We start from the raw sequence: 22,217 nt of genomic DNA on the forward strand, positions 1-22,217 counted from the left end.
CTCATCAGAACTGATTCAAATGAATTCTTTTTAACGGCTGAGTAATACTCCATTGTGTATATGTACCACAGCTTTCTTATCCATTCATCTGCTGATGGACATCTAGGTTGTTTCCATGTCCTGGCTATTATAAACAGTGCTGCGATGAACATTGGGGTACATGTGTGTCTTTCAATTCTGGTTTCCTTGGTGTGTATGCCCAGCAGTGGGATTGCTGGGTCATAAGGTAGTTCTATTTGCAATTTTTTAAGGGATCTCCACACTGTTCTCCAAAGTGGCTGTACTAGTTTGCATTCAGTGTACAGTACTCCTCTTACTACCAGGTTGTGGAGGCCTTTGTGTGCTAGTACCTGTTGACCTGTTTTCTTTTTAATTGCTCCATAGCATTCCTTCATAAGGACAGGTTGTAATTTATTTAGCTGTTCTACTGAAAGGCATTTTGGTTCCGTCTCTGGCAAAGGAAACATGCTCACAGGCTACATGAGTGCCTTGGTGGGGAGGACCGGTGAGTGTTGGAGACAGATTATCTGCTCGCAGAGCGGACTCTGCACAGCAGAACTTTCTGTGATGATGCAAGTGTTCTTTCTGTGCATCTCCGTCTCTGAGCGGCATCATATAGGTTTGTCCAGTGTGACTGGGAGCCGCTAAGCATGTGAGCCTCCAGAGCATTCCAGATGCGCGAGTGTGTTTAAGTGGCAACGTGGGACCTGAAGCTTCTGTGTTGGGCAGTGCAGGATAAGCTTTATGCCATTGTGTAAGCTTAGTGTAATTTGGTGGCCAGGGCATCCAGAAACCCTGAGAGAGATAGGACTGTGTCTTCATATCTGTGTCCCCTGCACGAGCACTGCCTGGCAAATAGTCGGTGGTCGGTCAGTGTTCATGGGCTCAAAGTCACGGAGGCAGTGTTAGAAATTGTACTTTAGACTCTAGTTAGGATGTATGACTGTTCTCGTACGTCTCTGATCTTCTGTTCCTTATTTGAATGTGTTTGAGTCGAGCTTTTTAGCTTTACCTGCTTAATCTTTATCCTATAATAATTATGCAATATCATGCTGCTAACTGGCACGTGGGGAGATCTAGTGTCTGCTGATACCTTCCTTTTATCTTATTTGTCAATAAGGATAGAGAGGATCTAAAATGTGAAATTTACTTGAATTTACATTTAAATTAAAGGCGAGAAGAGGGGCATTAATTTTGGTACAGACATTGGACTGTCTTTATGCGTTTTTGTTAATCCATACCACAGATACTTATCTAGTGTTTTTGTTGCTTTTCCAGGAAAGCACAGCTTTTAGTAGTTAAAAATAGCTCTCTTTTCCTCCCGTCAAGCTTTGTTATAATTAACTTATGAAATCCCCCTGAATCATTGAAATGTGTCTGTAATACACATTTGGGATTTGGGAGAAGGAATGAAGAATTATTTGATGGAAGCGATGATTACTTGGATCCTGAAACAGAAACTATTTAGCTGTTAAGCATTCTTACTTTCGCATCTTCCACTGGCATAGACAAGGCTGTTTCGTGGTAGGAACTGTATTCTACACATTTATCAAAATACAGCCCTATAGAGATAATGCTGGATTGTTTTATGATAAAATGAGATAAATATGTACTACAGTGAAGCTTAATTTACTTTGTCAAACTGAATGCTCTCTAAACATCAGGTTTATAAAAGCTTAATAAGACAAAAGCCTAGGACTAGAAGACAGTTACTTTTCAAAGGTTTTTTTTTTTTTTTTTCCTTTTCTTTCAGTGATGTCCCAGTGCCTTTTCTGAGATGTCAGACTTCGCTTGGTTAAGGATAAGAGTTACTGTGTGTCCTGAAGACGTCTTTTGTGAATTGGGTTGTGTGGTGAGATGTAGGGTCTGTCTTTAAGATGTGAGTTCACAAGGTTTTGTTCCTAGCTGTGTTCTCTGTGCCACCTGAACGATGAAGCACTTTTCTGAGTTTTTCTCGGTGTTGGTCAGCTAAGTGACAATGAAGTATCCTTTACTAAAGCACTTTGACAGTTGGAAGGATATGTGTGTGCATTTATCTAGTTTTAATTTAGCTCTTTTGTGCCTGGCAAGTCCTAGATGCTGGAGGTCCTGTTTTCAACCCAGAGTTTGCTAATAATAAGCAAGACAGATAATTAAAGTCTAGTAAATGAAGGACTCTTGGAGAATAGAGAAGGGGTCAAGGGGTGGTACCCATGAGGAGCCATGAGTCTGACTACTATGTAGGAGGAGGGGCGGGGGTGTAGGGCACCTGAGAATGAGCGGGGGCAGCCTTGGGAAATGGAAGCAGCTCATCTGGCTCAGAAATGGTAGAAGACAAATCTGGAGGTGTGCACAGGGCCTGTGATAGTAAAGGTCTGAGAGCAAATCAACTTTTTGGACTTACTGCCTGCTGTCTGGGAATTTGTATTCAAGGAGAGTGGACGAAGCCCGCTCTGCCAATAAGAAAGGTAGGAAATGCTGTGAGCGAAGTTCGTATCAAATACCCTGAGATTTCTCAGAAGGAAAAATGTGTTCTCTGAATTTGACAGGTCAGATGGATTGTCAGCCTAGGTGTCATGGTGAGCCCAGGATTTGGGTGTCTGTAGGGGACAGAGAAACATGCAGATGTTAGACTTGTGGAATTACCTTCAGTGGGAAGAAGGGACACAGGACTAGAGCTGACATATTAGAGTGAGTTGTATTTTCACCTGGCCAAGCTTTGATGAGGTTTGATGAACTAGCAAAGCCTCTCATTCTGGGCTGAGGACATCTGGATCATAACTGTATGTGACCGGAGACCATTGTTGCTCAACTGGGGGTGGTTTTCTGCAGCTTGGAAACATGTGATAATGCCTGGAGATGCTTTTGGTCTTTATGCTGGGGGAGAGGGTTGTGCTGCTGAATATCTTAACACGCATAGGCTGTACCCCTGAAGTGAAGAATTAGATGGCTCCAAATGTCAGGCGTGTCAAGGTTGAGAAGCCGGGCCTTCGAGGTCTCTGCTGTGTGTGGATGTGCTTGTGCAAGGTCGCATTTAGATGCATCTTAGATCACAGAGGAGGAGTGTGTATATCTTCATCCACAGCCTCACTGTGTACTCTGTGGAAATAACAATGCTGGGTCATAGGTAAAATGTGTGAACAAGTAAAAGATTCCTTAAAAAAAAAAAAACCATAGTCCTCACACTACTGCTTTTATGCATGTTAGCTGGGTCAGCTTCTAATGGCTTCCTTTCTTGAATTCTAAGCATATCTATTGGCAGGCTTTTCCACCTACCTTTCTTAAAAGTTAATCAGTGGCTTAATATTGAAGGAACATGTCAGGTGTCTTGAAATAACACAGGTAAGAGCAAAAGAGCTAAAGATGAAATACATCAAAACCTCTTCTTGTTTTGATGTTCTTGTGACTGTTTCCATTTTACAGAGGACACATATCCTGGGGAAGATGCTTCTTAAACCTTTCTGTCCATAGTGTCAGTGTAGAAACACACTTTTCTTTAGAAAAGCCTTACCTGTTTGTAAAAACAATCAAAATAAACCAATAAAGGAGAGACCAGCTATAGAGAAGTGAGCCTCTTAGTCTTATTTGAAGGTGGGCTTATCTAAATAATTATGTATTAAAGAAAACAGAGTATGTATTTAGAGTGATATTTATTTGGAACAAGGGCAAGAAACCAAAAACATCCATCTATTTTATACAACAGAGAGATAAAGACAGTGCATCCGCTTTCCTTAGCTACTTAGCCACCTCGCCACACTGTCCCCCAAAGAGAATATAGGAAGTAGTAGCTGCTTCCATAAAACGGGAGCATCACTGTCTTTTTAAAATTTCCTTTCCTACATAAAACCAGAAACTTGTTACAGCTCGGCAGCTTGGAGATAGGGATATTTTGTGTTTTTCTAAGTCAGGAAGGCATGGGGCTTTTTAAAGAATTTCATTTTAAAAATAGAAGTGACAAGATAAGTTTCTCATTTAAAATATATTATGGTACTTGGTAACAGGAAAAAAAAAACATGTATTCCTCCTACAAACTTATTTTCCTGCAGAGACAAGACTCAGTTAAGTGGGCAGATGTTCTCAAGAGTTATTTTAATAGAGTCCTATTTCTGAGTCCTTTGTCTCAGTTTACAGCCCTACTCCGTGTGCACAGAGGCTGATACTCGCAGGCTCCTTAATCACTCTCTTCTCTGTTAGGTCAGCCCCCTGCTTGGTTCTCCCCTTCACTGTGCCTTCTTTCCTCAATCCTTAACTCCTAAAGGAATGTGAAACTTGTATTTTGGCTACCGGGGCGCCTCTTACTATGTCTCTCTTTTTTGAAAAAGCATCGGGGATTAAGTTTTTCACAAAAACCTTTATCCTGGATACAGTATGGACCTATGGAAGCCCCTCCCTCTTTGTGTTCTATCGACTATGAACAGGGTTTCTTTTTCACAAGTTAGCAGTGTTTTACATTCCAGGACAGCTTTGCTAGTTTTAGGAGTCAGTTGTGAATCTGTCTTTAGAAATACTATCTGTGTTTTCCAATTAAATGACAGGATCGTGGTAAATGATTTCATAAGGTCTTGATGGTGTCAATATATGCTTCTTTGATTTATTAAAATACACTTCAATCTTTAAACAAAACTAGGCAGTTCACTAGTTAGGAATTGGCCTGTTTGTCTGTGATGAATGCCTGAATCCATCATCCTTCCCCCTCAAGATCTGTTTCTAGATTTGTCTTGGATCCCCATGGTCCAGGGAGGAGATACCAGCACTTCTCTGCTCTGAAGGTGAGAGAATTGGATTCCATCCATTTCCTCGGCAGGGAGTTTATTCCTCGACTTCTCACCTCACTCCAGCTCAGCTGGTCTTTTCTCTCAGACTCCTTTTTGTTCTACATTCTCTCATCTTCTAGGGACACAGGTTTCCTGGCTGAAGGTGCTATCTTGGTCACAAGCTTCTCAGAGCTTCCTACTGCTGAGAGAACCAAGTGTTCACTTGTCCCTGACAGCCACTGAGTGTCCATTGCTTCCTTGCTGACCACTCACTTCAGCCACCCCTTCACTGTCCCTCTTACCTTCACTCGGATCTCTAGGCACCTGTCAGAGCTTCTTTCGAATCATCCATGTAGCTCTGATAGCTGCCAGGAGTACACAGGTCTCCACTGCTGAGTGGAAGAAAGTTTGTCTGTGGAACAGTTTTAAAGATTTTCCTGGACAGTATTTCATGTTCAATTTTAACTCTGTGTAAATATAACAAAGTCTGTCAACATTTATATAACTTTTCTGCCTGGAGATGGTATTTTGAATTGAAGGCTGGAAACCCCTTATCTTTGTACCTACTTGGGACCAGACTAAGGCATTCAGAAAATAGGCAATGACTAGTCAGCACTATGAATATGGTCAACTCTGCGTAGCACTTCCGCATCTAAACTATTACCTTAAACTCTGGCGTAAGCAGAAAGGTTGATGGATGCAGAGTCTGGATTCAGATACTACTCATGGTGTGGAAAGCTCTTGTGTTTTGTCTGGAACCATCTGCCTCCTGTTCTTGCTTCTGAAGGTTCTGGGGACAATCACAAGAACAGTACATAGAAGTGTTTAAAAAGGACACTGCTCTGTACAGTTTTAAGGTGAAACTGTTGTGATATTGGGAGCTGAAAAAAATATAACTTTCCTAGACTTGACCCCAGTGTGTCCATCCATCAAGTTCAGTCTCTGACACAATAAATAAGCCATTTAGCGTTATGCCTTTCTCAGTGTTGGCACCTTCTGATTTCAGTTGCTGCTGCTGCTAAGTCGCTTCAGTCGTGTCCGACTCTGTGCAACCCCATAGACGGCAGCCCACCAGGCTCCCCTGTCCCTGGGATTCTCCAGGCAAGAACACTGGGGTGGGTTGCCATTTCCTTCTCCAATGCATGAAAGTAAACAGTGAAAGTGAAGTCGCTCAGTCATGTCCGACTCTTCGAGACCCCATGGACCGCAGCCTACCAGGCTCCTCCATCCATGGAATTTTCCAGGCAAGAGTACTGGAGTGGGGTGCCATTGCCTTCTCTGATTTCAGTAGCAGCTGGTTATTCTAGATCACAAATCTGCCTTACTCAGGCACTGTCTTGGTTTGGAGGGGACTTACTGGGTAACACCTCAGTGTTGGGTCAGAACCTGGAATGGTGTTTGCACGCAGAGAAGGCACAGTAAGTCGTCACTTCAGCCAGTAACGGAACCGTTCTGTCCCCTTGTCATGCCACGTCACGTTTGCTCTGTTACCTGACGTTGTTGCTGCCTCCAGTCGGGCCTCTGCTGGGGAGTAGGTAGGTACTAAGTGTTGTGCTGGGGCACCTCTGTTCAAATGCCGTTTGGCTACTTGCAAAGACTGTGACTTTGGGCAGGTTGCTTAATACCACTGGACCTCAGTTTTCCCTCCTGTGTAAAATTCAGGAAAAAAACCCCCACTGTTAACCTTAGAGTTGTAATGAATTTGAAATTACTGAGTGTCTTCCCTTCATTTTTAAGGTGTCCTGCATTCACGACAAAGTAACTGTTAGGATTTAGTCATGCCTCGTTTGATTGTACTTCACAGATACTGCGTTTTGACAAATTGAAGGTTTGAGGCAACCCCGCATTGAGTGAGTCTATCAGCACCATTTTCCCCACCGCCTTTGCTCGCTTTGTGTATTTGTGTCACAGTTTGGCAATTTTTGCAGTACTTCAAATCTTCTATCAGCGAAAAGAATATGACTCACTAAAGGCTCAGATGATAGTTAGCAATTTTGAGCAGTAAAATATTTTTAAAATTATGGTATGTATACATTGAGGTTTGCTTTTTAAAAATAGATACAGTGCCATTGCACCCTTAAGAGACTACGGGGTAGTGTGAACCTGACCTTCATATGCACTGGGAAGTCATAAAGTTGTGTCACTTTATGGTGATCCGGATTCCTCCAAGGTAGGCTTGTGTAACGCCTGCTTTTTCTTGAACTTGACTTTCAGAGTTCTGAGGCAGTAGTAGAATCCATTGGGGAATTATTAAAAAAGCAACCTGTTACTGTTTCAACAACAACGAAAGGTTAATCTGCTTCCACCCCCAATCCACACACACTACCCGCAGCTTTGGAACTTGGTCCTCTACCTGCATGGGAGTCCCCTTAAAAAACCTATCACCATCTTTTTTACCCTTTGAAATCTATGGAAATAACTAGTCATGCTGATGGTTTTTTTCCTTAATTTCTCATCTTTACCTGCAAACTCAGAGAACTGGGGTGCTAGTTTCTGATTCATGGGCTTGCAGCATGAATCACTGTATTGGCAGACTGCTGTGGGGACAGTGAGGTGAAGGGAAGTCACAGGTTAGCCACCTAACTGGTCAAGAATGTGGGCTTGTGAAGGGGTGCCGGTGCTCCCTCTCTTAACTTGGCACCCAGGTGCCTCAGGTTGACTCACCTAGTTGGAATGGCATGGAGAGATGAGCACCTTCTGGGATGAAAATATTGTCTGTTCCCAGTCTTGACACTCTGTTGTCAACAGCACTCACACCTGCAGTATCAGCGTCCTCCACTGCCACCTGCAACCAGAGATGGAGACACGGTAACAGCTAATATCTCCTGACAACACAGTGCCTGGTGCAAAGTCAGCCAGGGCTTTTACCTGGATCGGCTGTATCCCCTTGCCATCCTTTGGGGAGGCTCTATTTTTCTCCCCATTGTACAGGTGAAGAAACCAAAGCTTGAGAGTAAAACAGCTCATCCGAGCTCCTTTAAAGAAGGGCGCACAGTCTGAGATCTTACTACCTGCATCATAATGTTAGCCAACTGCATAAAAAAGAAATAGTGTTTTTCTGTTAAGTATATGGGTGGTTGGATTCTTTCCTTATGGTGACACCTATACGCAGTCTTGGAAACCAGTGTACTAACCTGCATTGAGCTTTACGTTGCCTGGATTTGGAGGGAAGAAACCGCATCACAAATGTTACATGGCCTTTGTCTTCCAGCTTCCATTGTGATTCAGAAATGGTGGTGTCACATGGATCCTTGTTTGGAAGGAGAGGACTGCCGAGTGCTGCCCGATTACTCAGGTTGGTCCTGTAGCAGTGGCAACAAAGTCAAAACTACCAAGGCAAGTATAGACGGAATGCAACTGCACGCGACAGCTTCCGCACGCTGTAGCCTGCCCCCTACATTCATCCTGCCGCCAAGAGGGAGGGTAAAGTTCCGTGGGCAATGCCCCGCTAGGAGTGGGGCCCTGTGAAAGGCCCATTTCTCAGCATCACCCTCCATTTCGGATTTATGGAGTCGTGACTGGTGGAGGGATGCCTTATCTGAAGCAGGGCTCCTGAATTCATTTCAGCTCCTTCACGGGCCAATTTAAAGTAAAGGTTTCACAGTTGACAGTCCCGTGCATCAAACGAGTGTGGCCAGACCCCACATCCTGGTGACTCACTGAAATAGAATACCTGCCACCTCGGTGGAGATTTAGTCTGGCTGAATTGGCTGAAGACTCCAAGTCAAGCCTTTGTAAGTCGTGTTTCCTCCCCATTCATCCTCGTTCTAGTTGTGTCTCTGAAACACTCCATTTTCTACCCAGTTCTTGAGCCAGGAACTGCACTTCTTTCTCCTCTCCTGCCGTCCACGCTCTTGTTTTGTCTTAGGGACTGGTACTTCCACGCCCCGCCCCCTCTCTGCATCACCATAGTTACCATCCCCGGGTGGTCTCTGCTGTGTCTGGATGACCAAGGTTGCTTCCTCATATCCACTCTTGCTTCCCTTCCTGCCTGTTCTCCATAGAATGGAGTCATTTTTGTCAATTGCAGATCTGCTAAGCTAGTCCACCCCCAAATCTCTTGAGTGGCTTCTCTGTGCTCCTTAGCTCCCCTCTGCTTGTGTGGCCCTCACTAAAACACTCCGCAGAGCACCTACCTTTGTTCTTTCTGCTCCAACCATCTCAGCCTCGGTTAGTCCTTCCCGTGGCGCATTTCTAGCTGCAAAGGAATGCGCTTTCTGCCATCCTTCTCTAGAACGAAACCATTCTTCAGGGAATCCTTCACTGATAGGATGCACATCCCTTGTATCTCTGAGTGCATTATGTAAAACACAGTTCACAGGCCTTGCTCCACTTACTTGCTTCATTCTGTCAGCTTCCTGTCTGGGAGGCGAGCAGTGAAGTCAGGGCCTCTTGCTGAGTCGCTCACCTAATAGTCCCAGAGCTGGCTGAATATCTCTGTACTGTTTCTTGTACAAAAATTAATAAAACAGGTCAGTCTAGGATTCTAATGAGCTACACACACTGGAACGGAATGGCTGTTTAATCCTGGTTGCTGTGTCAGCTTTGGCCCCCCAAAGAGGTAGACTATCCCTTGAATGGTTTCTCACCTTGCTTACATTTTCCCCCTTTATGAGTGTTTTGAATTACTCAAGTTCTCAGTCATCTTCAGCCACTGAGGGCAAGAACAGGTGAGCTCTCCTGTGTGTGCACATGAGGTATTATAATAAGCAAGATCTTATAAATATTTAAACAAGTCATTAATAAAAGATTAAGTCTAAAACATACTATTGTAAAACAAGATTTAAAAATAAACTTTACATGTAAATTTTAGCTGATATTTATTACATCTCAGATTATTAATAGTCTAGTAAGTTGTCTGATTTATTCTTTATTATGTAGGTAAAATAATTTCAAAATCAAGATCATTTTACCATTAATTACAATTATCAACGAAGTTGTCCTTGTTAGTGATATGATGATCACTAGGTTAAATGACCTGATCTATGCTTTTTTATCCAGGGCAGTAGAGGTTCATGGAGGTTGTTGGTAGAGGAAGGAAGTTACTACTGCCACCATTTAAAAAAAAAATTGGAGTATAATTGCTTTACAATGTTGTTATTTTTTGCTGTACAATTAAGTGAATCAGCCATATGGATGCATCGATCACCTCTTTCCCATCCCCCACCCATCTAGGTCATCACAGAGCACCAAGCTGAGCTTCCTGTGTTATACAGCAGCTTTCTACTAGCTGTCTGTTTTACATATGGTAGTGAATATATCGGAGAAGGCAATGGCACCCCACTCCAGGACTCTTGCCTGGAAAATCCCATGGATGGAGGAGCCTGGGCTGCAGTCCATGGGGTTGCAGAGAGCTGGACACGACTCAGTGACTTCACTTTCACGCGTTGGAGAAGGAAATGGCAACCCACTCCAGTGTTCTTGCCTGGAGAATCGCAGGGACGGCAGAGCCTGGTGGGCTGCCGTCTACGGGGTCACACAGAGTCACAGAGTCGGACACGACTAAAGCGACTTAGCGGCAGCAGCAGCAGTGACTGTATGTTATACCCTAAGCAAACCGTAATTCTAAAAGACACATGGACGCCAGTGGTCACTGCAGCACTGTTTCCAACACTGCCATCATTTTTATCAGCTCCTTTTCTAACCCACTCCCATAAACTTTCAATCTGGGTAAACCCAAGTGTGCCTGTTAAACAAATCCTGCCTTAAGATAATTCCAGTGTCCTTTCCCATGGGCCCCCATCAGCCTCTTTTCCCTTACCTCTTCCAAAATCCAAATCTTGCAGTGGCCAAAGAGCTAGAGTCTTAAATCCGTCAACCATAAACCTTTCCTTTTTTCGTGTTTCTTGTAGACTAAGAAATAACGTTTTGCAAGGTTATACTTGTATTGACTGTTACACAGAAATATAAGGTAAGATACTGAGCACCAGTCAGCTGTGTTCTGGGACAGAATGCGTCTAAGGAGCCCCTTGCTTGAGCAGCTCCCTGCTGTTTCCGTACAGTTAGCGAGGGTATTTGCACGAAGTGGGCCTGGAGGGGTGTTGTAGCTCTGTGTGCTGGGATTAGGAGTTTGCTCTAGTGAATCCTCAACGGCAGTGACATTTCATTTAGCGCTGTGAAAAGCTGCAGAGGCATGATACAGTTCCCCCAGCCCTCATGATACATAGCTGCTTTTCTTTTTTCTTTTTTGTGATACAGCACTGGAGAATAATCTTGGAGTCATAAAACTTTGTTTCCTTTGGTAATCCAAGTCGGTGTGACTTGAACTATATAAAACATTTTATGTCTTTTATGGAGCTTATGCACATAGAGTAAATCCATTTGTGGAGTGGTGACTGGCATCGAGCTCACAAAAGCTGTGTCTGACACTGGATCTCACACCCTAGGTGAGACCACAGTCACATAAAGATAGAACACTTGCCTCTCTCAAGGGGGTATTAGTAACTATATAGCAAAATAGTTTCCATTTTCATTAACAGTCCATGCATGGCAGCATCAAAACACAGAAGAGCTAAAAGAAAAAGATTAGCTACTGTCAGGCATCTAGGTCCAAATTTTCTTTCCCACTGAAATGCGAATGTAACAAAGTTAGCAGTCAACCTGCGATGCGAATAGTCTTAGATGAAGATAGGAACGTGAGAGTGGACAACTCCCTAACCAGGAAGCCAGACACCGAGCTGATTCTGCTTGTATTGTTTTCAATATCCCCGGAGAGGAGGCAGGTACTGCTTTGTTGGGGGAAATCTAACTTCTCTGACATCCTGCCTTGATTTTCCTTAATTAAATTCTGAGTTTTATTACCTGAAAGTGAAAAGTGTAAGTTGCTCAGTTGTGTCCAACTCTTTGCAACCCCATGGACTATACAGGCCATGGAATTCTCTAGGCCAGAATACTGGAGTGGGTAGCCTTTTCCCTTCTCCAGGGGATCTTCCCAACCCAGGGATTGAACCCAGGTCTCCCCACATTGCAGGCGGATTCTTCAGTCACAAGGGAAGCCCAAGAATACTGGAGTGGGTAGCCTATCCCTTCCCCAGTGGAACTTCCCAACCCAGGAATCAAACCAGGGTCTCCTGTAATTGCTAATGTGCCGAATCATTTCTCCCTGTTTGAGTTGTTGGTGTTAAGGCTCCTTACAAGTGTGTAGTGTTTTAGCACCACAGGCAATGGTTTGAAGGCTTTTTTGTTGTTTGCAAATACAAGCAGATCACATGCTGAAGTTTGAGAAGTTTTAGATTTGTACATGTTCCTAATTTTAAGACTTCTAAGAGTAAAGAAGTGTGCGTTGAGAGTGGCGATTCCCACTGAGGGACAGTTTTGCCCTCAAGGAGATGTTTGGCAATGTCTGAGGATGTTTTTAGTTGTCACACAGTGGGGAGGGGGTTGCTGTGGGCTTCCGTGGTCAGAGGCCAGAGATGCGGCTCAACATCCTGAAATGCACAGGGCTGTCCCCACGACAGAGTTGTATAGCCCCACACAGCAGTAGTGCTAAAGCTGGAAAACAGGTAGTTCTTTCGGTAACTGTGTGTGTCAGCATCCTACCTGATCCCATTGCTTCCTTTTGTTCTTCAGAGTTTCTATTAAGTGTCCAAGTGTTTGCAGTATTTCATACTGGAAAAGCTAGAGGTAGGAGGTAAGACACTCTCTTCCACACCTCCCTCTCCTCAGGATCTAAGGTGACCAACGGCTCTGGTTCCTTCCTCACTGGTCCCTAATTGATACCCTTCCCTCTGGCTCTTGGTCTCCTGCAACAGGTCATCCTTATCCTCTCTGCTGCTGCTGCTAAGTCACTGCAGTTGTGTCCGACTCTGTGTGACCCCATAGACGGCAGCCCACCAGGCTCCCCCGTCCCTGGGATTCTCCAGGCAAGAACACTGGACTGGGTTGCCATTTCCTTCTCCAATGCATGAAAGTGAAAAGTGAAAGGGAAGTCGCTCAGTCATGTCCGACTCTTTGCGACCCCATGGACTGCAGCCCACTAGGCTCCTCCATCCGTGGGATTTTCCAGGCAAGAGCACTGGAGTGGGGTGCCATCGCCTTCTCCGTGTCCTCTCTACCACCATGTTATAATTGTTTCATGATACCAGTGGCTGTAGAACAATCATCACGGGAACTTGTTAAAAATACAACTATTTTGAGCCTCATTCTAGGATGTTCTGGGATGGGGATTAGAAAACCATACTTTAAAAACAGTTGTTCTTAGGGAGATTCTGATGAGCAAACAGTATACCCTCGGTTTTCGAGCTCCCTACCTGCTCTCAGTTCCTACCTTTATCTTGGCTTTCTGTGCCACGAGGGTGAGGTCCCTGCCCAGGTTCCTTCCTGGAATCATCAATGGATGCCCCTTGGTAACTGCTAGAAAATGTAGAATATAAGCATCTTGGGATGGGCCTTCGTGGCTACTCAGCCGACAGGCCTGTGTGTCCACACCTTCCTCTCCATCCCCTTCCACCTCTCAAGTCCACTTGTCTTTCAAGGTCGCGCCAAGGTGACTCTTATCCTGAAGTCTTAGCTTCTCTGATCCCTAGAGCCTGAACTCTTCGGGGCACAGTGTCACGTGAGAGTGGAGCTGATAGCGACACGATAGCAACCTTTCATCCACCAAGATGCAATGCGCCTTCCACCTACAATCAGCAAGACACAATTTTCAAAGCAACTAAATCTGAAAGCATCTCATCCAACCATCAGTGCAGAAAGGTTCCTCAAAGGGTTGGATGTGGAGAATGCGCTCCCTCAAATAAGATGCTTTTGAGAATTACATTCTAGATGTAGACTGCTACTTGGCTGACTATAGAGATGGTTGGGTTTGAAACAGATGCATGAAAGAGATCCAGGAACAGCTACCATGACAACAGTCACTGTTCCTTGAGCACGAACCTCACGACAAGTAGCGACCACACCCTTCGTGCAGTTCACTCCCTTCTCACGACAACTTAAGGAGGGTAGATGCTACTGTTTTTCATTTAGCAGATGAGGAACCTGAGGCTGAGAGAGCGAGTCCTCCCTGCACAGAGAATGACCCGCTTCCTCCTCTGGCTGCACGAGCCTAAGACCCGAGAGCTGTCCTTGACGCCTTTCCCGCACATCCTGTATTCGTCACGAGTCCTGCTGGCTCCCCTCTTACCAAGTGGTCTCTCTGAGTTGACAGCCTGGAACCACATTCCTTGTCTCATCTCTGTGCCTCCCTTAGAAAAAGGCCAAAATCCTTGAGTTTCCCTCTCCCGGGACAGTTCTTCCCTCAAGTAGTCAGGGCCCCATTCTCCCAAGGTTCTCTGCAGGCACCTCCTTCCCCGACAAGCCTCTGTGAAATAGCGGCCGTCTCCCCTCCCTGCCCCAGTCCTGGGCACCATACACTCTATCACCTTTTGATATACTTTTAATTTACCTATTTGTCCAGCCCTTTTCCTCTAGGTTAGCAATAAGCGAGCTATGTCTTATGAGCTAAATCCAGCCCTTAGCTCACAGGTCCTTAAAACAGCAGAGAAAGAATGAGTTGTAATTTTTTTTTTTAATGGTTGGGGAAAAAAACAAAAGGAGTGTGCTTTTCTTAGCATGAAAATTTTGTGAGTTTCAATTTGGACATCCAAAAATCAAGAGTATTGGGACCTAGCAAAGCCCACTGGTTTATGTATTGCCTACGGCTGCTTTCACGGTATGAAGGCAGAGTGCAGTGGATACAACAGCGACGGTGTGGCCTGCAAAACTGAAGATTCTCTGCCATTTGGTGTTTCACAGGAAAACTATCTCTCTCCCTATTTTAGCTAAGTTCCACGAGGAAAGGGTTTTAATACTATTTGTGCTGAGAATACTGTATAGCAAACAAAAGAGCAGTTTCAGAATGCACAAATAAAGGGCTGTGTCACTTGAAAGCAGATCTGAAGTGTGAATACATACCTGATTGGATGATGACATCAAGTAGTCACGATGACTGTGTGAGCAGAGAATATCATTTACTTTAAAAGTATGCGGATGGTGTAGATGGGTTAACATATTATGCTTCTATTTATTCCTAGTTGGTGTATCGATTATCTAACCTGTACCATTTATTACACGATGATTTCAAACTATAGAAACTGCAGACCTGTTTTCTTAGAGGCCAAGTAATGGTGAGCCTGGGTGCTTGAAAGTGGAAGAAACCACACATTTTTTAATGGATGTAGGTTTTCAGAAAGGGTTTCCCTTGTAGCTTAGTTGGTAAAGAATCTGCCTGCAATGCAGGAGGCCTGGGTTCAATTCCTGGATCGGGAAGATCCCCTGGAGGAGGGCATGGCAACCCACTCCAGTATTCTTGCCTGGAGAATCCCATGGACAAAGGAGCCTGGCAGGCTATAGTCAATGGGGTTGCAAAAAGTCAGACACGACTTAGCATCTAAACCACCACCACATTTTCAGAAAATATTGTAGTTTTATAAAATAACCTATTTTTGAAAACAAAAGTTAACTACCTTGTGCTTAGTGGCTCCTTAAAAATATAACAAAGGCAGTATTCTGATCCTGACATACACTGATTTAAATCAGCACTCATCTGGCAAAAGTTTAGTCCCATTAATAAAAGCATGTCTTAGCATACGTTGAGTTACCTCGATGAGCAATCAATGTACCTAATCTGCTGGGATTTTATATAAACCCCACAAGATACAGAACTAGGGCCTATAACCATGTTGTGGAATGTTTTGGGTGTGTTTTCCTCTGCAACCTAAAAGGAAGACAAATAGAAGAATTTGATGTCAACAGCTGATTGGGAGAGGTTGGTTACAGATCAAGGGGCCCGACTATTAATTGTACACATCTGACACAGACAGGGACTTCTGGGTCTGTTAAGAGGAAGGAATACCTTTGGTGGTTCTAGGGTGCTGAATGCTAACTTTCAAAATTCATTTCAGGTAACACGGTAGCAAAGAGAGAGGTGCCTCCACGCTGGAGGATGGACGGGCTGCAGCACTCTCCTGTTGGGACTGCCGTCCCGGACTTTGTGGGAAGTTGTCTTAGATTTTGCCCACGTCACATTGGCATCTCTGCTGTGAATGGTGGTGTTTACTTAACTGTTCCAGCTCTCACTGCCTCGTGACTTGACTACAGTGAGTTACAACCATGGGCTGCCACACACACAGCGGACAGCCCACCTGGATTCCTAAGGAGCATACCTCCAAGAGACTCTGGACCAGCAAATTGGAAGTTGGAGAAATGGATCATCACTGAAGGAAGAAGGCTGGGTCTGCAGCTTCTTTCTGCATTTGCACAGGAGCACGGGCCTGTTTCTGAGGATCCTCATTCCCTTCCTCCTGTGAACTTTTCCTTCAGCCCTGTGTTGGTCATTTGAAAGCGTCCAAATAACAAAACATTTTAGCAGAACATTTTTTTTTTTTTTGCAAATGTAGATTGATGAACTCTGATTAACTGGTGACGAAAACTTATTTTATAAACCTTGAGGAATAGAAGGACTTACGTTGGGGTTACTGTGTGTGCATTTGTTTCACTGCTTTTAAATTCTCTGCATTGTAAGGTCCTTTGGCAGGTCAGCAGAAATAAAATGCTCCCATTGTAACTTCTGTGTGCCATTTCACCCAGTGCTAAGAAGTGTATCAACCCCAATAGTTTACAGCCAAAGCCCTCTCGTGACAGATACACAACAGAAAGGAAACCTGCTGGGATTTCTATGGCTTAAGTGTAGGCAGAGAGGTAAATCACTGAAAATATAGAATACTTTCTGTTTAGATCAAGGGTGATTTCTTAGATCCAGTTTATGTCAATCAAACTGTTTTACTAACTCTGAGACAAAAGTCATTAACGGCAGAACTTTTAGACTCTGACTGAGTTAGCCCTGCGCCTTCCCTCCTTATTTATTAGTTAGCTCATTTTTAAAATGTGAGTAAAATCTGAGTCATTTTTTTTCTTGGTTAAATGACTTTGCAGCAGCTGTGTCTCCACACATTCTCAGACGCTGTCATGCAGAAATGTATTACAGACAACAAGTGACCCAGATTTGAAATGCATAATGTTATTAAATAGATACCACTATAACAATATGGAAGACATTTTATATGTTAAGAAATGCCAAAAACATACTTTCTGCACTGTTGATTATCCCTGTCCTATCACAATTATGGGAGAAAATAATATTATTGTATTGTTTGTAACAGTAACAGTCTTGCAGAAGGAACGGAGAAAGGTGATATAGCTACTTGTTTGCTAAATTTTGTTTGATTGACTAGATGCTTACCAGAATTGTTACTCTCATATTAGTAAGTAAAAAATTAGTTTCACTGATGGTGTTTGGTGTACACACTTTTGTGACTGTTTTATTCCATAAGACTTGGTGTTAACATTCTTAGGCTTGCAAATTTTTATGATCAATGTGAAAACTTTACATAAACTTTAATGTTAGTATATGGCAATTTATATAGAGATCACTAATTTGTTTCTTCTCCAAAACCTATGTAGCACTAAGGAGAATTTAAAATGTAGGAAGATTTAATTAAGTTGAGGCCCATTCATAATGTTTTACATGCATTCTGCTGCCTTTAGTATAAGATGTTCCATTGTAAAAAAGCGAGTCAAAATGAAACCGTGTGGAACATGAGACAATGTCTTAGTTTTTCAGCCACACATCTGATCTTTTGCCCCAAACAAGATCAAGTAAAAATGACATCGCTTCACCTTGAGGTTCATTCCAGGATATAAACTACCTCCAGGGAGTAAACAGTCCATTTGGGAAAGTGGCAGGTATGGAAGCTGCCATTTCATCCATTATTGCTTCAAAGTGTTCTTTATACCTAGTTCGCAAGTCAGCTCTGAAATGGGTATTTGAGAAGCACTTTAGTGTTATCATTCCTTTTTTTTTTTTCTGGTAGGGAAGCAGATAGGAGTCTTTGCTTTAAATTCTGTAAAAACCCAGAAAAGATACCAAAGGAGGTACCGGTCATGTCAACCTCTGGCTGTCAGACGGTGGCGCAAGTGGTCTCAACACCGGAGAGACATTCGATTCTCCCATCTTAGGACTTTCGGCTGCCCTGCTAGGCCTGTGGACTAGGACAGGGCCTCTCGTAAGGCAGCAGCAACCTCCTCAATTTTAGAGTGCTCCCTCAGGTTCCAGGGTGCTGCTCAGAACTACACAGACGCCTGTAGCTCATGCCCTTGGAAAAGTGGAATTCTGCTGACACGGCAAATTCAACACCACTTAGTGAACCTTCCCACGAGCCCTCAGAGTTCTGGGGAAGATTTTTCATCCTTTTACACACAAATAAATCTATCGAACCCTATGTCCACTGTACTCTTTGCCACTGGATACATGCATGAAAAATGTCACACTTCCAACACTAAAAACAATTGGAAAAAGTATTCAGTATTGAACTTCAACATGAGATTACAAGAAAAACTATATTCTTTATGTATTAAAAAAAATGGTTGGAAACTCACAGTTAGCATCATTCTTGACAGCAAAAAACTGAAAGCATTCCCTCTCGTATCAGGAAAAAGACCTGGGTGCCCATTGTCACCATTTCTACTCAGCATAGTTTTGGAAGACCTAACCAAGGTGGTCAGAAATGAAAGGAATCCAAATTGGAAAAGAAGTAAAACTTTCCCTGTTTGCAGATAACATGATACTACACATAGAAAATCATAAAAATGCTACCAGGAAATTATGAGAGCTCATCAAGGAATTCAGTAAAGATGGAAGATACAAAATTAATACACAGATGACACCAGCATTCCTATACACTAACAGGAAAAGATCAGAAAGAAAAAGGAAATGATCCCGTTTACCATTGCAACAAGACAAATAAAAATACCTAGGAATAAACCTACCCAAGAAGACAGAGGTACTCTGAAAACTGTAAGACACTGATTAGTTGTGTTGGAAAAACTGGACAGCGACATATAAATGAATGACATTAGAACATTCTCTAATACCACACACACAAATAAATTCAAAATGGACCAAAGACTAAAATATAAAGTGGGACACCATAAAACTCTTAGAGGAAAATATAGGCGGAACACTTTTGAAACAAATTGCAGCAATATCTTTTTTGAACCACCTCCTAAAGTAATGGAAAAAAAAAACCCCCACAAAAATAAACAGATGGGACCTAATTAAACTTAAAACATTTTGCACACCAAAGGAAACCATAAATAAAACACAAAGCAACGCACAAAATGCAAGGAAAAGTTTAGATATGTGGCACCAACAGGGGATTAATCTCCAAATTATTCAGAGAGCTCATGCAGCCATATGTCAAACAAATAAAGAATCCAATCAGACAATGCACAGAAGATCTAAGTACACATTTCTCAGAAGAACACATACGGATGGACAAAACCACATGAAGAGATGCTAAATATCAGTAATAATGGAGGCAATGCAAATCACAACATCAGCTCTCAGTTCAGAATGGCCATCACCAAAAACTAAACACAGCAACTCCTGGACAGAGTGTGCAGAGAAAGGAATACGTCCTGTTGGTAGGAATTTAAGTTGGTACAGCCATTATGGAAAACATGTTGGAAGTTTCTTGAAAAACGAAAACTACAAGTACCATATTATCCAACAATCCCATTGCTGAGCAGCAGTCGGAACACACGAGAATTTGGAAGGATATATCCACCTCAATGGTCACGCATCACTACTGACAACAGCTAAAAGATAAAAGCAAGCTAAGCTCACAGAGGAGTGGGCACAGAAGACATAGGGCATATACACACAGGAATTAAGAAAATGAAGGCAATACTGCCATTGGCAGAAAAATGAATGGCTTATCGTACAACTGTAATCAGACAGAATGACGGACAGGCAATGATATCACTGATATGCCTGCAACCTCAAAATGGACACAAAGGAACTCTTTACAAAACACAGAGAGACCTGCAGAGTTGAAAAAGAAACTTATTAAAAAAGAAAGGTAAGAAGACACAGATAAACTAGCAAGTTGGGATTAACCTACATAGAGTAACACACTTAAACTCGATAATCAAAATGGACCTACTGCACAGCACGGGGAAGCCCACTCCATATACTATGATAATAGGCATGGGAAAGAACATGAAAAAATATATGCATATGTGTAACCAAATCAGGTTGGTGTACACCGAAAAAGAAACATATGGAAAATCATCTATGTTCCCATAGAAAATTAAAAAATTAAAATGAAAAAATGCCAATGATATTTCCCTCAGGTCTCAGGCACCTGGCCAGGTGACACATTTCTGGAGCTTGGACAGCCTTGCGTCCCAGGGCTGGACAGGGTGGAGTGGAGGCAGTGGGGGAGGCGGGGGCAGCATGTAAGCCCACTGCAAACCGAGCGCCTGGTTCCCTGTGAGGATCCACATCTCCAGACCCACACAGGCCCTCCTACAGCTCAGCCAAACTCAGTGCACTGCAGTGATGCGGGCCCTTTGGGCTGGAAAACCTTTGAAAAGACCCCTGCTCTCCGAGTCTCCTGTTGGGGGGTCCCCAGGGATAACCTCCTTCCTGGAGTCGCCTCTCCTACATGTGACTGCTTCCTCTGCTTAGTGGTGTAGGCAGGGCTTGGGACTTGCCTGGAGCTTGAGTTGTAAGGTGCAAGACATCATGAGATAGGAGCTCTGGACTCTTACTTCTTGCACATTCCATTCTAATCTACAAGTGTGTTGCTTGGTCGTGTCCAACTCTTTGCGACCCCATAGACCTTAGCCCTGGAGAAGGAAATGGCAACCCACTTCAGTGTTCTTGCCTGGAGAACCCCAGGGATGGGGGAGCCTGGTGGGCTGCCGTCTATGGGGTCGCACAGAGTCGGACATGACTGAAGCGACTTGGCAGCAGCAGCAGCAGCAGACCTTAGCCTGCCAGGCCTCTCTGTCCATGCAATTTCCCAGGCCAGAATACTGGAGTGGGTAGCTGTTCCCTTCTCCAGTTCACAAGGCCTGCAGGGCTATTACAAAAAAAACCCACTTTGCCTTAAGGAATGTCTTGGGGAGGTAACTGAAAAAGAATTCAAAACAGGGTAGGTCTTGAAGAAGCCAATCTCAAGCATACATTTAAAGCACAACATGGGTGTTTTGTTTTTAAAATTTTTAAACTCCCTAAAAGATGCTCCAACATGGCTCATTTTCAGGGAAAGGAAGTGAAAACTACAAAGACGTATCATATCCCACCAAACAGAATGGCTGTCACCAAAAACTGATAAACAGTAAATGCAGGAGAAGGCATGGAGAAAAGGGAACACTCCTATGCTCTTTTGGGGGGGAGATGAAAATTGGTAACAGCCACCATGGAGAGCAGTATGGAGATTCCTTAATAGATGAACAAAAGAGGTACCACACGATCCAGCCATCTCATTCTTGGACCCAGATGCAAATACAAATCACAGCCAAGAGATGGAAGAAAAGATATCTATCCAGACATGGTTTCGATTAAGATGATGTGGAACACACACACACACACACACACACACACACACACACACACACAGCACATAACACATACAATGGAATACACCTCAGTCATAAAAAAAAGAATAAAATAATGTCTTTTCCAGCAACACCAGTGGACGTAAGCATAATACTGAGTGACGGAAGTCGGACAGAAAAACAACAAACTGCCCCTGATATCACTTATGCTTACAACCTCAAAACAAACAGAAATGGACTCATTAATAAGACAGATAGACACCCACAGATCAAAAAGGAATGTACTGTTACCAGAAAACAAAGGTCAGAAAGCAAGGATAAATTAGAACGGTTAAGTTAACATATACACAGTCACATGGGTTCCACACAACATACTCTTATAACATGTATGGGAAAAGAATCTGAAAACCAATGGATTTATGAATATGTATAAAGCAATCAGGTTGGTCTATACTGAAAAGGAACACGTGGAAAACCATCTATATTCCCATAGAAAAGAAAAAATTAAAAACCAAAATGCCAACATTATTTCCCTCAGGTCTCGGGCACCTGGCCTGGTGACACATTTCTGGAGCTTGAACAGCCTGATGCCAAGGCTGGACAGGGTGGAGCGGAGGCAGTTGGGGAGGTGGTGCCAGCAAGTAAACCCCACTGCAAAACTCCCTGTGGCGGATCCACATCTCCAGAGCCACACGGGCCCTCCTACAGCTCAGCCAAGCGCGGTGCACTGCAGAGACGTGGACCCTCTCAGCTGGAAAACCTTCGAAAAGACCCCCTGCTCTCCGAGTCTCCTGTTGGTGGGGAATTCAGGGGCAGCCTCTTTCCTGGAGTTGCCTCTCTTACATATGACAGCACCCTCAGCATTGTGGTGTAGGCAGGGCTTGGGATTTGTCTGGGGGTTGAAACGTAAGGGGGATGAAGTAATGAGACAGGAGCCCTGGACTGTTTCTTCTGGCACATTCCATTCCTATCTATAACCCAGGAACAGAACCTTTCTCTTTAGATCTCTGTGCCCCAGCAACCCGAATGGGGCATTAAGAAATATTGCCACCTGGTGGACATTCCCTGTAACGACAACTTGAAACCTAGTGTTTTGGCCAC

The 22,217-nt window shown here is 43.6% G+C and overlaps 1 protein-coding gene and 1 long non-coding RNA gene across 10 annotated transcripts in view; one reads left to right on the plus strand and one right to left on the minus strand.

Moving 5' to 3' along the window:
* TAFA4 (TAFA chemokine like family member 4) overlaps positions 1 to 16,997 on the plus strand; it is a 214,202-nt gene extending 197,205 nt beyond the window's left edge. For 5 of the 9 annotated variants that reach the window (XM_060402233.1, XM_042235979.2, XM_060402231.1 and 2 more), the window contains 2 exons: positions 7,945 to 8,028; positions 15,614 to 16,997. In XM_060402233.1, coding sequence (XP_060258216.1) covers positions 7,945 to 8,028; positions 15,614 to 15,798 — 269 coding nt within the window. In that variant the 3' untranslated portion in view covers positions 15,799 to 16,997. Of the gene's footprint in view, positions 1 to 7,944; positions 8,070 to 15,613 lie in introns of all 9 variants that reach the window. The other 4 variants (XM_060402235.1, XM_060402234.1, XM_042235980.2 and 1 more) reach the window with 1 other exon arrangement.
* On the minus strand, positions 1,911 to 6,963 carry LOC114109432 (uncharacterized). Its single transcript, XR_003586100.3, has 2 exons — positions 5,398 to 6,963; positions 1,911 to 3,078 (listed from the first exon to the last, which is right to left on the minus strand). It is a non-coding gene; the product is annotated as an uncharacterized LOC114109432 (long non-coding RNA).
* Positions 16,998 to 22,217: the final 5,220 nt, after the last annotated feature.

This window comes from Ovis aries, chromosome 19 (genome assembly GCF_016772045.2).
Source record: "Ovis aries strain OAR_USU_Benz2616 breed Rambouillet chromosome 19, ARS-UI_Ramb_v3.0, whole genome shotgun sequence".
NCBI classification, from domain to species: Eukaryota; Metazoa; Chordata; class Mammalia; order Artiodactyla; family Bovidae; genus Ovis; species Ovis aries.